The sequence below is a fragment of the Lithobates pipiens genome, unplaced genomic scaffold (assembly GCF_037356315.1).
Source record: "Lithobates pipiens isolate NorthernLeopardFrog02 unplaced genomic scaffold, aLitPip1_a1.2 Scaffold_25, whole genome shotgun sequence".
Classification (NCBI taxonomy): Eukaryota; Metazoa; Chordata; class Amphibia; order Anura; family Ranidae; genus Lithobates; species Lithobates pipiens.
The window spans coordinates 43907826-43922965 of NW_027507787.1; the positions used below are offsets into that span (position 1 = coordinate 43907826).

At 48.3% G+C, this 15140-nt stretch overlaps 1 protein-coding gene across 1 annotated transcript in view; it reads left to right on the plus strand.

Moving 5' to 3' along the window:
• Positions 1-12987, plus strand: part of LOC143930239 (beta-microseminoprotein-like) — a 30551-nt gene extending 17564 nt beyond the window's left edge. Inside the window, exon 4 of the mRNA XM_077454386.1 lies at positions 12764-12987. Coding sequence (XP_077310512.1) covers positions 12764-12875 — 112 coding nt within the window. The 3' untranslated portion in view covers positions 12876-12987. The remainder of the gene's footprint in view (positions 1-12763) is intronic.
• Positions 12988-15140: the final 2153 nt, after the last annotated feature.

The window sequence follows — 15140 nt, forward strand, 5'->3', positions numbered from 1 at the left end:
TTCAGATTCAGCATTAGCACCAAATTGTCCATACCAAAAAAAAAACAAGTATAATCTGAATCTTTCAAGTTTTTCCTTTTTTCCTCTCCTGATGTTTATCAGAACAAATTTGCGGCGTGGTGTGGCACAGACAAACTGCCAACCAGATGATCATCTGTCATCCATGTTCCAGAAGCCTCTCCAATTCTCGCCCCATTTGGATTCTGGAAGTGAAAAACAAGAGCAGTATCAAATTCTTATCCACAATATCTGCTCGCTTACCATGTTTACTTATAGTTCCCTGCTTGGAGCCCAGGACCTCAGTATTCCTGGCTTCTGCAACTCTGACCAAACTATCCAAACAACCATGACCTCTTTAGGCTGAACCCACTGTAAAATGGATCCCCATGGTATGATCAAAAAATGTTTAAAACTGAACGTCAGTGTTGCTTCTCAAAAACTTCAAATTTTACAAGCTACAAAGACAATGCATCTATCTGTATCTTTACGATGTATGCACTACCCCCTTTCAGGTGACTGGTTCTAACTGAGGGCATTGTCAATTCCCCCCCCCCCCCTTTCAGGTGGATTAGACCTACTACTTTTCCACCTGAATAAAAATAACTAAAATAGACGACTAAACCAATATCAAACAAAAAAAAATTTGAGAAAAAAATTAAATAAAAAAAAAATGTAAAAAAAATAAAAAAATTAAAAATCTGGCCATGATCACACAAATAACATGACAAGACAACCATCATACAACAATGACAAACACTCAACTTTTAGTTGACAACATCCATGGACTTTTCTCCTGAGGAGAGTGCTCATTCCAATCTGAAATACAATTAGTTAATGGGGAAAAGGAAAAACAAAAACCAAACAAAGCATATGTATCTCATCACAACATTGTAGCTTCATTTATATCTTTTTAGTACTACTGATTTTTCATTGTTTGCAAACAATTACTGACTAATGAGCTCATGGTACCATGTGATAATCGATTATGCATTTACAATAACCTAACCCATGTTCTGCTATATTTTACCACTGTTGTTCTCACTTTGACAGACCTGCAAACAAACGCAAATGTTAGTATCTAAAGCCGTTTAACTTCTTCCATGGTCTCTGGAAAAAAAACACAAAGACAGTGATTACACACAATTATCATGACAATTGAATTTTTGAGTCCCCAAAGCCTTTCCCATTAATGCAATATAGTTGCCATACCTTTCTATACTACGCCGTGATATTGGAAATCTTTGCCATATTACTCAAGAAAAATGTCAATGCCATTTGCGTCCAATTACATACAAGCCAAAATGGTAGATTAGCCCAGGGCGCAAATATTGGAATGTTCATCCAGTCTTGTTGCTGGCTGTGCTTAGGGTGTGAACTGTCATTTCTTATCTCTCCTTCAGAACTGTGTAATCTGTCCTGGCTGCTATCTTTCATATCAGGCCTTTGAGTTACACTGTCCCTGTCCTGGGTGGGGGTTTTCACTGTAGGTACCTGTATTTCTGGGGTTTCCTGTTCCATGCTAGCAATTTTAAGGACTTTATGAAATCTATGTCTATGCCTATTCCATTTACTATGTCTGAACTTTCTCTGCCTTCCTGTACCTCTGCTTATTATGGATACATCTGCCTTTGACCCATACTCCCTTTCCCTGGACTCTTGACAGAAGTCTCTGAGAATATTGACAACATTTTGGCAGGATCTAGCATTCCTCAGAGCCATTCTAGTGGGATAGCTTACATAACACTTATTGGCCATTGAGTATATGAAACTTGCATCTTCCTCCAATAAGTCAGGACAGTTGAACACTTTCATATACAATGCAAGATACTCACTGCAGAACAAAATTGGGTCATCTCCTCTCCTAAATTTCATTCGTTGCAAATCACTCATACCATTATCACGACTGTCCACAATACGCTGCAACTCTTTCCTCCGCACCTCTGCATCTGCTAAGTTATCATTAACTTGTGCCGATAACTGACCTACCAAAGGTCCTGGTAGCCATGATTTCAGAAGAGAGCATGCATCCTCATTACTCAAATGGAATTTAACTACCAGAGCTTCAAATTTATTGGACAGACTCATTGGTGATTCCAGGGCATTAAATTCACCCAAAATCTGGCACAAAGTAAGTCTCTCTTGGATTGTAATCAAACTCTCATTCTGTCTTGAAGCTATAGGTGCCATAGCAGACTGTGTTTCATCACGGCCCTTCTCCTCATTGATTGTGCCGATATCGGCCAATTGGCATGTTCCTTTGTGCTCATTGAGCGATACCATAACTTTCTCTGTAGTAAGAAGCTGAGAGTGTACATTTGCTAATTCTCTTTCTAAAGACATAACCAACTCTTCCATCTCTGACAACTTCATTCGCAATGACTCTAAAACGTTGCTCTTCATATCACAGTCCATGCTGTAACTGTGGAGCTGTTCTTGTAGTTCACTGTTTCTCTCTGACAAATCTCCTGCTTTTGCCCGCAATTCATCTATCTCATCACTGGAGGCTGTTGCAATCTTTAGAAGGTTTTCACTGACTTTCGCTATGTCCTCACCCAGATGCCTCCTCTCTACTTCCCACTTCCCCCCCATTTGCTCAGATATAACTTTAATTCTGAGCAAAACTGCAATTTCATTAGCCAACTTTTCTTTCTTAACTTTTTTTAGCTGTTTGCCCGATAATCTGCTATTATGTTGCTGACACTGAGATAATAGAACCTTATACTGGCTTTCAAGAGTTTCATCTGCACATGAATGGTAACTGGCAGAGGCATACTTTTTAACATATGTATACACAAGTTCCATTTCACAACCATACAATCCACGCAATACACACTTCTATTTGTACTAACTTACCAACACTGCATTGAGTACTAAATCAAACTCAATTATCGTTAGCTCTTACAACTCACAAAAAACAAAAACAAATCGCTCTTCTAGCATTCACTATTCTTAATTCGTTACCACTTTTACCTGATATCATTCAAAACAATTCAATTTTTGCCTATCCATAGTACAGACTCACCACACTTAATGTGGCATTATCAGCTGCCTTGTACCTGAGCACTTCTGTCCTGTAAGTTCTATGCAGCTTTTAGGATTGCCACATGTTATCTAGGGTGCCAAATGAAAGACATTTTGTGCTCTACAAACTATTATTACCTTGTTTCTTCCCATAATTATCTAGTTTATACAACCCTACTAGGCACACTGATATAAAATTACTTATGAAAACACACACACTGCTGCTAGTAAAACACTATCTTATTTATTTCCCAAGAAATTAGGAAAGCTAACATAAAGTAATAAAAGGACATTACAATATCACACAGCTTACAATCAGAACATATAATACAAGAATATGAAAGATACTTATCACACGGTCCTCCGTGAGGCTTTGCTGCATCGGCTAGGCTCAGACCAGGATAGGGCCTTCACCATGAGGTTTAGGCCGGAGCCATCGCCCAGAGTAGGCCGAGTCACCACATGGCAGGGTCTTACAGCAAACAGAGAGCATTGTCTGTGTGTGAGCCTTTTCATTCAACATACACACCCACTCGTAGCCACCCCCATTTGCCTTCCATCCAATAGATTTCGCCAAGAGGTATTCCTTCACATGTATGTCCATTCTTCAGGAAGCATGCTGTATTGTCTATCCAGCTCGCTCTTACTCCCTTTGAAGCCTGCAACCACACACATCACAGCAGGTGGGTCCGAGTCCAGCTATTGTTCTTCTGATTACAGAGCTTTCATGTGCTTCATTCATTTGAGGCTAAGTGGCTACCTCAACCATGAACAAATACCAGAAGTATTATATGAATTCAATCCAACAGGTAGGGCAGGAGCAACAGACTTGAGCCAAAGTGGCAAATTGCAGAAGGTGCGTGCGATTGCGTCAAAGGACGCATCAGACTTGGTTGAGTGGCTCACTCAGCCTTACTCTTCTGCACCCTCCTCATCCTCTCGATCTGCACCCTCTTCACTCTCTGCTGTGTGCAACCCCAAAGACACTACCACCAACACCACCACCACCATATACCTTCCGCTTGAGTCACAGAAATTATTTTCTAATCCATCACAAGACATTTCTGATGCGCAGCCATTCTTGGCATTGGATCAGGAAGAGGAGGAAGCAACAACCGCTACTCAGCAGTCTGACGACAGTACCCAGATCAGCCCAAGGAGGAGGTTGGTCCCCGGTGTTGCTGCCTACTCCGAGATCTCTAATTATAGCGGTGGGGAAGGCGACGTTGATGATGACGTGTCTAGTGATGTCACGTGGGTGCCCACAAGAGAGGAAGAGGAGGGGAGTTCAGAGGGAGATATGGACCAGAAGATAGGGAGGAGAAGCAGGCGGAACTTAGATTGCACAGGAGGGACAAAGCAGACTGCTATTGTATCAGGAACAAGGCATCAACCATGTACGGTCACATCTGGTGCTCCCAGGATGCCGGCACATGGCTCCGCAGTGTGGGCTTTTTTTAACGTGTCCGGTGCTGACAATAGTGTTGCCATCTGCAATCTTTGCAGTCAACGCATAAGTCGCAGTAAGCCCAACACTCATCTAGGGACGACCGCCTTAAGAAGGCACATGAGCTGCCATCACCGAGCCCAGTGGGAGCAATGGAACCCACAAAGCCACACTCCAGGCTCTCACCGTCCAGCCTCGTCTTCCACTTCTCCTTTTCCTCACAATTGTCCTACACTCCACCTTCCATCATGCCGTCCTCACGTTTTTCTGCAAAAAGGCAGGCTTCCGTGGGCCAAATGTTTGAGCGTAAAAAAATGATGACACCGGATAACCCTCTTGCCCAATGGTTGACGGCTGGCTTGTCAGAACCGATAGCCCGCCAACTACTGCCATATAAACTGGTGGACTCGGAGGCCTTTCGAAAATTTGTGGCCATTGGAACGCGACAATGGAAGGTCCCAGGAAGGAAGTATTTCTCACAGAAGGGCATCCCAGAGCTATATGGCCATGTTCAGTGACAAGTGAATGTATCTCTGGCACACAGTGTCGGTGCCATGATACATCTGACCACAGACACCTGGTCTAGCAAACACGGGCAGGCAAGGTATATAACTTTTACTGCCCACTGGGTGAACCTTCTGACGGCTGTCAAGCATGTAACCCGTGGCACCCGTGTAGATTTGGTTTTGCCGCCACGGATTGCATGCAGGCCTGCCTCTTCTTCTCCTCCACCTACTCCATCCTCCTCCCTCTCCTCCTCGGCTGACTCCTTCTTTTCCGCTGCTAGAGTCTCTTTCGCTGCGCCGCCCAAGCTCCCCAGAACCTATTCGACATGCCATGCTTTGCTGCATCTGTTGTGCCTGGAAGCCAAGAGCCACACTGGCCCTGCGCTCCTTTCAGCTTTGCGTTCACAGGCAGATCAATGGCTAACACTGCTCAATTTGACAGTGGGTAAAGTGGTGTGTGACAAAGGTGCGAATCTGCTTAGCACATTGAAACAGGGCAAAATTACACATGTGCCATGCATGGCACACGTCTTAAACTTGGTCGTGCAGTGATTCGTTGTCAAATACCCTGGGGTCCAGGACATCTTGCGGCAGGCAAGGAAAATCTCGGCCCATTTCAGAAGATCTTACATGGCCATGGCTCGCCTTGCTGACATTCAGCGGTAACACAATCTGCCGGTCAGACATCTTATTTGCGATTGCCCGACGCGATGGAATTCAACCTTCTATATGCTTGATAGACTGCTCCAGCAGAAACGTGCAGCTAACGACTACCTGTACGAGCTCTGCGGCAGAACAGGTTCTGGGGAGCTTGTTTTTTTTTCACTGCACCAGTGGCTGCTCATGCGCGATGCATGCAGACTTCTGCAGCCATTTGATGAGATCACCAAACTGGTCAGTCGCAGCCATGGCGCCATCAGTGACATCAGGGCTGGATTAACGTAGGGGCTATTGGAGCTGCAGCTCCAGGACACTACCTTAATATAGGCCCAGACACCCAAAAAGAACACACTGCTCATGAAAATCATTGGGCCAACAGAGTTCTCCCCTGATGGGCCCTGCATTCCGCATGCACCACCTGGGCAGGGTGGTGGGATTGATAATGGGTGCCGCATGAGCTAACGGAAGCCTGGTGCACGACAATGCAGGGCTCTTGCAGAAATCTGGGGCTTCCATAGTGTTATTCCTGCTCGGCTACACGCCAATGCACGGCCCTTACGGCAACCTGGCAAATCAAATGTCAGGCTTCCCTTGTTTGCATGTGCCCTTTAGAGTTTGGGCTCATGCCAACACAGGCTCTTAGAAACACAGAAGGGTGCCCCCTAAAAGGCCTACCAAAATCCTCAGCACCAAGCACATGATGCTCTTAATCCGATCCTGAGTGACATGGTACCTTAGGCCTTCTTTATGGAGTGTGCATTGCGTCGTGTCATTGATCAAGCCGTGGGGGAGCAGGAGCAGGAAGATGAGGAAGTCGCAATGCTGGATGAATTCCCAGGGGGAGCTACTCTATCTGAGACAAGTCAAAAACAGGAGTCTGAAGAGGAGTCAGAGGAGGAAGGTGCTGGGGCGGATGAGGAGGAGCAAGAAGAGCATGCTTTAAACCTTTGTGGGATCCCTGTTGTGCGTGGATGGGGAGAGGAGAACGAGGAGGACAACATTATTCTCGGATGATGAGCAGGAGCCAGGCCACCACACCGCTTCCAGTTTAGTGCAAATGGGGGCCTTCATGTTCCAGTGTTTTAACAGGGACCCCCGCATAAAAAGCATAAGGGTCAAGGACCAGTACTGGGTGGCAACGTACTTAGACCCCCGGTATAAACAAACACAAAATGGTGGAAATGTTACCACCGTCACAGAGGGCTGTCAGACTGGAGCACTTCCAGGCCTTGCGTTGAGAAATGCTGCATTCTGCTTTTGCATGCACTGGCAGAGGAGGAATTTCCACTCTCAGAGAAAGAGTTGCGGGTACCAATCCAACAGCGTCTGCAAGAAGAAGGCGGTTTGAAGATGTGTTGGTGACTTCTGATATGAGGTCATTCTTTCAGCCGACCCATCGACAGGTGTCATCTGGATCCAGCATCAGGGAACGCCTAGACCGACAGGTGTCCGGTTAACGGCCAATGTGGACGCTCTGAGGAGTGATGAACCCCCTGGACTACTGGGTGGGCAGGCTTGACCTCTGGCCAGAGCTTGACCAATTTGCAATGGAACTGTTGGCTTGCCCCTCATCCAGTGTCTTGTCCGAAAGGACGTTCAGCGCAGCAGGGGGGATCGTGACCGATAAGCGCACTCGCCTAGCTCACGACAGTGTTGACTACCTGACAATTATAAAAATGAATGAGACATGGATCTCAGAGGAATTCAACACATGTGACCAGTAGATCAAGTATATGCATAACTCTATAAACAATTTATTTAATCGAGCACACAGTCACTTTGGCTCACTTCCTTGTACAAAAAAAAGCACACCGTACTATATGCCCGTACCCTCCTGTTTGAAGAGGTTGAGCGGTGTCATATTTTTGGGTCCCGCAGCGAGTTGCTGGTATCAGTGCTGCTGTCAGTGCTCTCTATCTCGGTGCTGGTGTCAGTGCTCTCTATCCCAGTGCTGGTGTCAGTGCTCAGGCCGCGTACACACGGGCGGACTGTTCGCCCAACCTTGTCCGCTGAACAGTGTTTGGGCGGACAGTCCGCTCGTGTGTGGGCTTTCAGCGGACAGTTTCAGCGGACAGTTGGACGGACAATGTCTTTCGGAAATTCCGAAAAACTGTCCGCTGAAACTGTGTTTGAGCGAACAGTCCGCCCGTGTGTGGGCTTGTCCGCTGTACTTTCGAAATGAGCGGACTGTTCCCGCTCGGAAAGTCCGCCCATTTCGAGCGCGTGTACAGGTAGGCGGGGCCCGCGAAGGAGACGTCGCGGGCTCCGCCGCCTGGAATGGGCTTAAAGGGGAACCCCAACGCCGAAAAAAATCGGCGTGGGGGTTCCCCCAAAGTCCACACCAGACCCTTGTCCGAGCACGCTACCCGGCCGGCCAGGAAAGGGGGGCGAGCGAGCGCGCCCCCCCTCCTGAGCCGTACCAGGCCGCGTGCCCTCAACATGGGGGGTGCCTTGGGGAAGGGGGGGGCCGCGCGGCCCCCCCACCCCAAAGCACCTTGTCCCCATGTTGATGAGGACAAGGGCCTCTTCCCGACAACCCTGGCCGTTGGTTGTCGGGGTCTGCGGGCGGGGGGCTTATCGGAATCCGGGAGCCCCCTTTAAGAAGGGGGCCCCCGGATACCGGCCCCCCACCCTATGTGAATGAGTATGGGGTACAATGTACCCCTACCCATTCACCTGTGAAATAAAGTACAAATAAAAACACAACACAGGGGGAAAAAATATTTTATTGCACAGCCGGGGGTCTTCCGTCTTCGGGGGTCTTCTCGCCGGACTCCTCCGCTATGTGTGTGTAGCTCTTTTGCCAGCGGAGGAGTCCGGCTTTCTTCCTCCCCGCCGCCGGCCTCTTCTCCCGACTTCGGGGGTCTTGTCCCCCTCTTCGGTTCTTCTGCCGGGCCACCGCGCCTGGTCCGGTGGCCCGGTCTTCTGTCGCCGTCTTCCGTTCTTCTGTCGCCGCCTTCGGTTCTTCTGCCGGGCCACCGCGCCTTCTTGTAGCTCTTTTACAGGCGGTGGCCCGGTCTTCTGTCGCCGTCGCCGCCTTCCGTTCGTGTTATTCTTCTTGTTCTTCTTGTTCTTCTCCTGGAGATGTTGACTCGACGAGCTCTCCGGCCGGAATGCCGGGGACGCGCTGTGCGGTCACTTATATAGTGACAATGGGGCGGGGTCACATGGTATATGTCACATGGGTTGGTCACATGGGTTGATGTCACATGGGGACTATGACATCGTAAGGGGGCGGGGTCACCATGTGACATCAACCCATGTGACATATACCATGTGACCCCGCCCCATTGTCACTATATAAGTCACAGCGCAGGGCGGCTCTGGCATTCCGGCCGGAGGGAGCGACGTGTCAACATCGCCTGGAGAAGAACAAGAAGAACAAGAAGAAGAACACGAACGGAAGGCGGCGACGGCGACAGAAGACCGGGCCACCGCCTGTAAAAGAGCTACAAGAAGGCGCGGTGGCCCGGCAGAAGAACCGAAGGCGGCGACAGAAGAACGGAAGACGGCGACAGAAGACCGGGCCACCGGACCAGGCGCGGTGGCCCGGCAGAAGAACCGAAGAGGGGGACAAGACCCCCGAAGTCGGGAGAAGAGGCCGGCGGCGGGGAGGAAGAAAGCCGGACTCCTCCGCTGGCAAAAGAGCTACACACACATAGCGGAGGAGTCCGGCGAGAAGACCCCCGAAGACGGAAGACCCCCGGCTGTGCAATAAAATATTTTTTCCCCCTGTGTTGTGTTTTTATTTGTACTTTATTTCACAGGTGAATGGGTAGGGGTACATTGTACCCCATACTCATTCACATAGGGTGGGGGGCCGGTATCCGGGGGCCCCCTTCTTAAAGGGGGCTCCCGGATTCCGATAAGCCCCCCGCCCGCAGACCCCGACAACCAACGGCCAGGGTTGTCGGGAAGAGGCCCTTGTCCTCATCAACATGGGGACAAGGTGCTTTGGGGTGGGGGGGCCGCGCGGCCCCCCCCTTCCCCAAGGCACCCCCCATGTTGAGGGCACGCGGCCTGGTACGGCTCAGGAGGGGGGGCGCGCTCGCTCGCCCCCCTTTCCTGGCCGGCCGGGTAGCGTGCTCGGACAAGGGTCTGGTGTGGACTTTGGGGGAACCCCCACGCCGATTTTTTTCGGCGTTGGGGTTCCCCTTTAAGCCCATTCCAGGCGGCGGAGCCCGCGACGTCTCCTTCGCGGGCCCCGCCTACCTGTACACGCGCTCGAAATGGGCGGATTTGCCTCCTCCTTACGTGGGCGAGTCCGTTCATTTCAAAAGTTGAGCGAACTGTTTGCCCAACCTTGTTCGTCAAACAGTCCGCTCGTGTGTGGGCAAGTCCGCTCATGCAAATTTTGAGCGGACTGTTTGACAAACTGTTTGCCGAACAAGGTTGGGCGAACAGTCCGCGCGTGTGTACGCGGCCTCAGTCTCTATCGCTGTGCTGGTTTCAGACAGTGAGAGAGATAGCAGCGGAGAAGCCAATCAGCAGGCAGTGCCAGCACCATGGCTGAGGATCAGCACTGGACTGGCACCTCCAGACCCCTACAGTGGAGCCCTGCATAGGTGGGGGTAAGGGCCGGGCAGAGGGAGGGGCTCAAGCACAGGTTGGCACACTGGGACACTGGCACAGGACTGCGCTGCCCTGACTGTGGCACTGATGATCTCCTGCACCCCCTTCACAGCCGGCCCTGACCTTGCCTCTCGTCCATGGCCTTCATGCGCTCCTGAATTGTCAAAACTTCACGGATAAAAAAAGAATGCTTGTCGTTGTCGATCCCAGATTCACATAATACTTTTGTTATGTCAGTGTCCATGTGGTGGGACTGTGTGTGCACCGCTAGTAAGTATTCTGTGGCTGAAAATATGACCTGTAGGTTTTTAAGGTTCGCCTGCCATTAAAGGGGTTGTAAAGGTAAATGTTATTTCACCTTAATGCATTCTATGCATTAAGGTGAAAAAAACATCTCACACTGCCGGCGCCCCCAGTCCCCCCATTTTACTTACCTGACCCCTCGAAAATCCCGCGCTCGCCCCCGCCGTCCTCTTCGCCGCTCAGCCTGGCCGCTGATTGGCTGGAGTGGATAGATTGAAAGCAGCGCAGCCATTGGCTCGCGCTGCTGTCAATCACATCCAATGACGCAGTGCGCCAGGGGGCGGGGCCTTGTGATACAGCGAGTGGCTATAGCCGCCGGTTGTATCACGGGAGCGCGCCCACAGGTGCTTCTCACCAATGCGAGGGAGCTTGCATGAACGTGAGAAGCACCTGTGGGAGGAAGCCGCCGAGGGACCCCAGAAGAGCAGGTTCGGGGCCACTCTGTGCAAAACGAGCTGCACAGTGGAGGTAAGTATGACATGTTTGTTATTTTTAAAAAATAAAAAAATTTACTTTACAATCCCTTTAAAGTCAATGGGGTCCGCCACAAACTTTTGCCGCGTTTGCGAAACATCCCATCGGAAGTTCGTCCATCACTACTCCCTAGTTCCTTAATGGAAGAAAAAGGTGGTTTTCATAAAGTCAAAGAAACCTGACCCTATTTTGCCATGCAAATCACAGTGGTTTAACCAAGTCCATTTGGTTTACATGGACAAAAATATACTACATCATAGGTACAGTGACTGTCATTTGCGTGTCACCCTACATGGATACACGCACTGTATGTGTGGATTGCAGACACAATCATGTCACCCTCAGGTAGTATGTTCACTATGCAGCAATCCCTCCCCCCACTGAATAAACCTCTGCTGGTGTGGGGGGCAGTTTTGCACATTTGGTGCTAGAGGACCATGGGCACAATTCACTAAGCGATATGTTAACGCATCCGAGTGTACCATAAAATAGCACACAGTGCTCAGAAAGAAAAATGAATTCACACATAAACTCTCCGTAAAATCTTGCATACGCCATCTTTCCGAATTATGCCTTAAATACCGCCTGAAACCATGCAAGCATCTGATGATGCTTTTCCAAAAAAGTATAAGGCAGCCAGCAATTTAGTCATGACTGATATGGATGGCTTCTCTGGGTTGAGGGCTCAAGGTACCCTATGAGTTGGGTATAAAGCTCCATGATAAGTGGCTTGGATAACCTGAGCTTCTGCAGGGTATCCGCATCCATGAATTGATCCAGCAGTGTGTGCTCCTTATAACTTCTTTCCTTTAAAGGGACCACTTGTGAGCTTCTGTGTTGCTTTAAATTCCAGAAGATGGGATTCCAAGGGCTCAATCATCTCTGTTATGCCATCTGCCAGCCTCCAGAAACAACTCCTGAATGAAATCTAGCTGACACCTGCTCCAGCTTGCACTTTACCACCTTTTTTTTTAAAACCAATTACTGAGGGGCTGACCATTGCCATAGTTATCGCAAGCTTGGACCAGTACTTAATTACTGCATGCATTTGTTTACTTTGTGAATTTACTTTAAAGTGGGTGTAAACCCGAATTTTTTTTGTTTATGTCATAATGTAGAGTATAAAATTTCCTATCATTTGAGCCCAGTCTTGCCACAAAGATTTAATCCAGCTCTGAGCAATCATCTTTTATTGTTCAGTCAGATTATTATGACATGCATTATTATTTAATTCCCTCCCACTCCTTCATTCTGCTACTCTGCCAGAATTGGATGTTCCACACCTCAGCATGATTGGGCATGCTGAAGTCATGTGGTTACTTTTCCGTCTTTTCACTGGATGTTAGAGATCATAGCAGACGTTCCGTGTAAGAAACACACAGGACAATATGCATATTGACAAGGGGTGTGTAGAGGTGGGTGGGAAGTCTACTGACATCACGACTCCACCCACCGAGCTCCAGACAACAGACCCGCCCACAGAACATGTATTTTTTCAGGTCTCATAGCAGACAGAGGGGAGACATTTGACAAGTAAAGATACATGCAGGAGACATGTATATCCTTCTAGATAACCCCTATGGCAGTAGTTTAGAAAGGATGACATTGGGTTTACATCCACTTTAATGCCTTTTTTATGCGGTATTTAACAAGCATTTTTGGTGTTTGCGATAAATACTGCATACAAGCAATAGTGAATTGACATCTTCATTATAGCATAACTGTATATGGTTTGTACCGTTACACTTATCTCATGAGTCTTGCTTTATTATGTTATTAGGCTCAGGTTACAAATGCGCTTTGACAGAAACAGATGTGAATATATTAAAGATCTGAAAACATGTACCTGGAGATTGGTTTCCAAGCAGGATCATACAAAGGATTGTTATTAGCTCGTGGTCTACTTTAATACTTCCTGCATCATCAGCGCAAGAGATTACACAAGATAATGTACATAAATACATACTGTATGTGGAATAAGAATAAATGATGACAATGTCTAGATGTTTGTCTTGCTCTTGTCTTTTCTGATGTAAGGTAAAGTCAACAGGTGCCGCTAAAACTCCATACAGACATGGATCCTGTAGAACGGGGGTCAGCAACCTGTAGGTCTCAAACAGGTGACTGGTAGATCATGGTCTGGGCTTACTGACCCACCATTCCAGAGCATTAAACAGAGTGCAATGCAGAGGGACAACATGTAAAGTTGGAGCTGTAGTAGGGAGGAAGAGCCACTTAAGCCTATGTCTCCTCTGTAGTGCTGGCTCCTGTCTCATACGCAGTGATACCAACTCCACTCCACCTCTTATCCCAGCTAGGGGTCTCTAGAGTCATGCCAGCAGCAGGGAAGAAGAGATCTTCAGGTCAGTATAAAGCAATAAACTGGGGATTATAGTATAGGGCTGATTTCACACTGATGTGCTGCTGTTTACCCACACCACGGGTGCAGTGTAGTGTACCTGCAGCTTTCCTGCGGGTTTGGTGCACTTAGCCATAGACGTCTATTATATCCTGTGGGTTAGGTATGCTTTCAGAAATTGCACCACACCTGCACGATAAAGAAGTCTATGGCATAGCGCAGCTAACTCAGGAAAGTCACAGATGCACTGCACCCACGGTGTGGGAAAACCACAGCACATCAGTGCGAAAGAAGCCTTATAGCGGGCTCAGAATAATAAGGTTCAATTACATTTGCAGTTGGGGGGGTGAGGGGGGGGGTGGGCAGGGGTGTACACATGTCACAACAGGAGTTATACATCCTGGCATGGTTGATGGGTGTAACAACATTCAAGTGAATGAGGCTTCTCTGAAAGTGCCCTGCAACCTTGTGCAGTAAAGCAAACAAGAGGTTAAAGCAGGCAGCATTATGATACTTTTTTTCTTACATCAGGGGACACAGAGCCATTGTAATTACTATGTGGGTTATATTGGACTGACAGGTGCTGGACACTGGCACACCTCTAAGGCGTGTAATCCGCTATATAACCCCTCCCATTACTGGGAGTCCTCAGTTTTTTCGCCAGTGTCTAAGGTGTTGGTCACGAGTAAAGATGTGCTGTGCCGAGCTCCACTGGTAGTAATCCTTGCTGGGGCTAGCCATGCTGACCGGATCCATTCTGATATCTTTTCATGGGCTAAATGAATGGTACCTGGGCCTCATGTCCGAAGAAACAAGGTTTTGCTTGCGAACGCTTCTTTTTGAGAGCTGAGCCCTGGGATGCAGTACTTTTTGGTAGTGAGGCTATAAAATATTTACTGGCAGGGTGCTGTCGCAGGTCCAGGATTGTGGGTAACCCGAGGTTCCCTGGTTCCTGAAGGTTTCCTAAAAGGTCTCGGAGCCTACCATGAAGGGTGAAGATTGGGTCTTTATCTCTGATAAAACCCTGCTGCGAGGATAAGGTAAGGGAGATTTTCTCAGGAATTACCCCCCCCCCCCGCCATGCTGCAGATGCTGCTCGCGCGGGGAAAATGCTCTCCTTTGAAAAGGAAAGGGGAGAGCCGTATTCCACTCCGGGGGTGTGGCTAACGGCGTCAGATGTCGGCCACACATTCAGGAAGTGTTTAAAGCACTGTGAGTGAAGCTGCTGCCTGGCAGGGGAGGGGCAGAGCAGAGAAGTTGACTGGATCAGGTTTGGCACAGGCATTTCCCTTTGACACATACTGTAAATAAGCTGGAATTAATAGCAGCTATTATGCTGTACTATAGCCTAGCAAGTTTACATTCTTTTGCTGGTAGTGCCTCTGCTTTGTGCTTTTAAGCTATGAGTGGCAAAGGGACCAGGAACTCCTCTAAGGGTTCTAAGGGGTCAAGGGTTATACAACAAACTAAAACCATTTCCAAAAGAATGTCATCCTCCTCTGAAAGTGTTGCAGCTGGTCAGATTGAGCCATCAGGGGAAACTGTGCTTGCAGTCGCACATGATGTTTCAGCCCCTTAGTATGTTACACGAGAGGTTTTATCTTCTACCATTGCTAATTTGGAAAAGAAGATTGATGCCATTTTATCCCTCCATAGCAGATCCCCATCTAGTGCTCAAGACCCTCTTTTGGAGGTTCAGGATGCTGGGGATCAGGCAGATCTTCCCAAAGATTTGGAAGATACTGGTTTATCCTCTTCTGAGGATCCTAATATAGAAGGAGTAACATCATAAGACAGG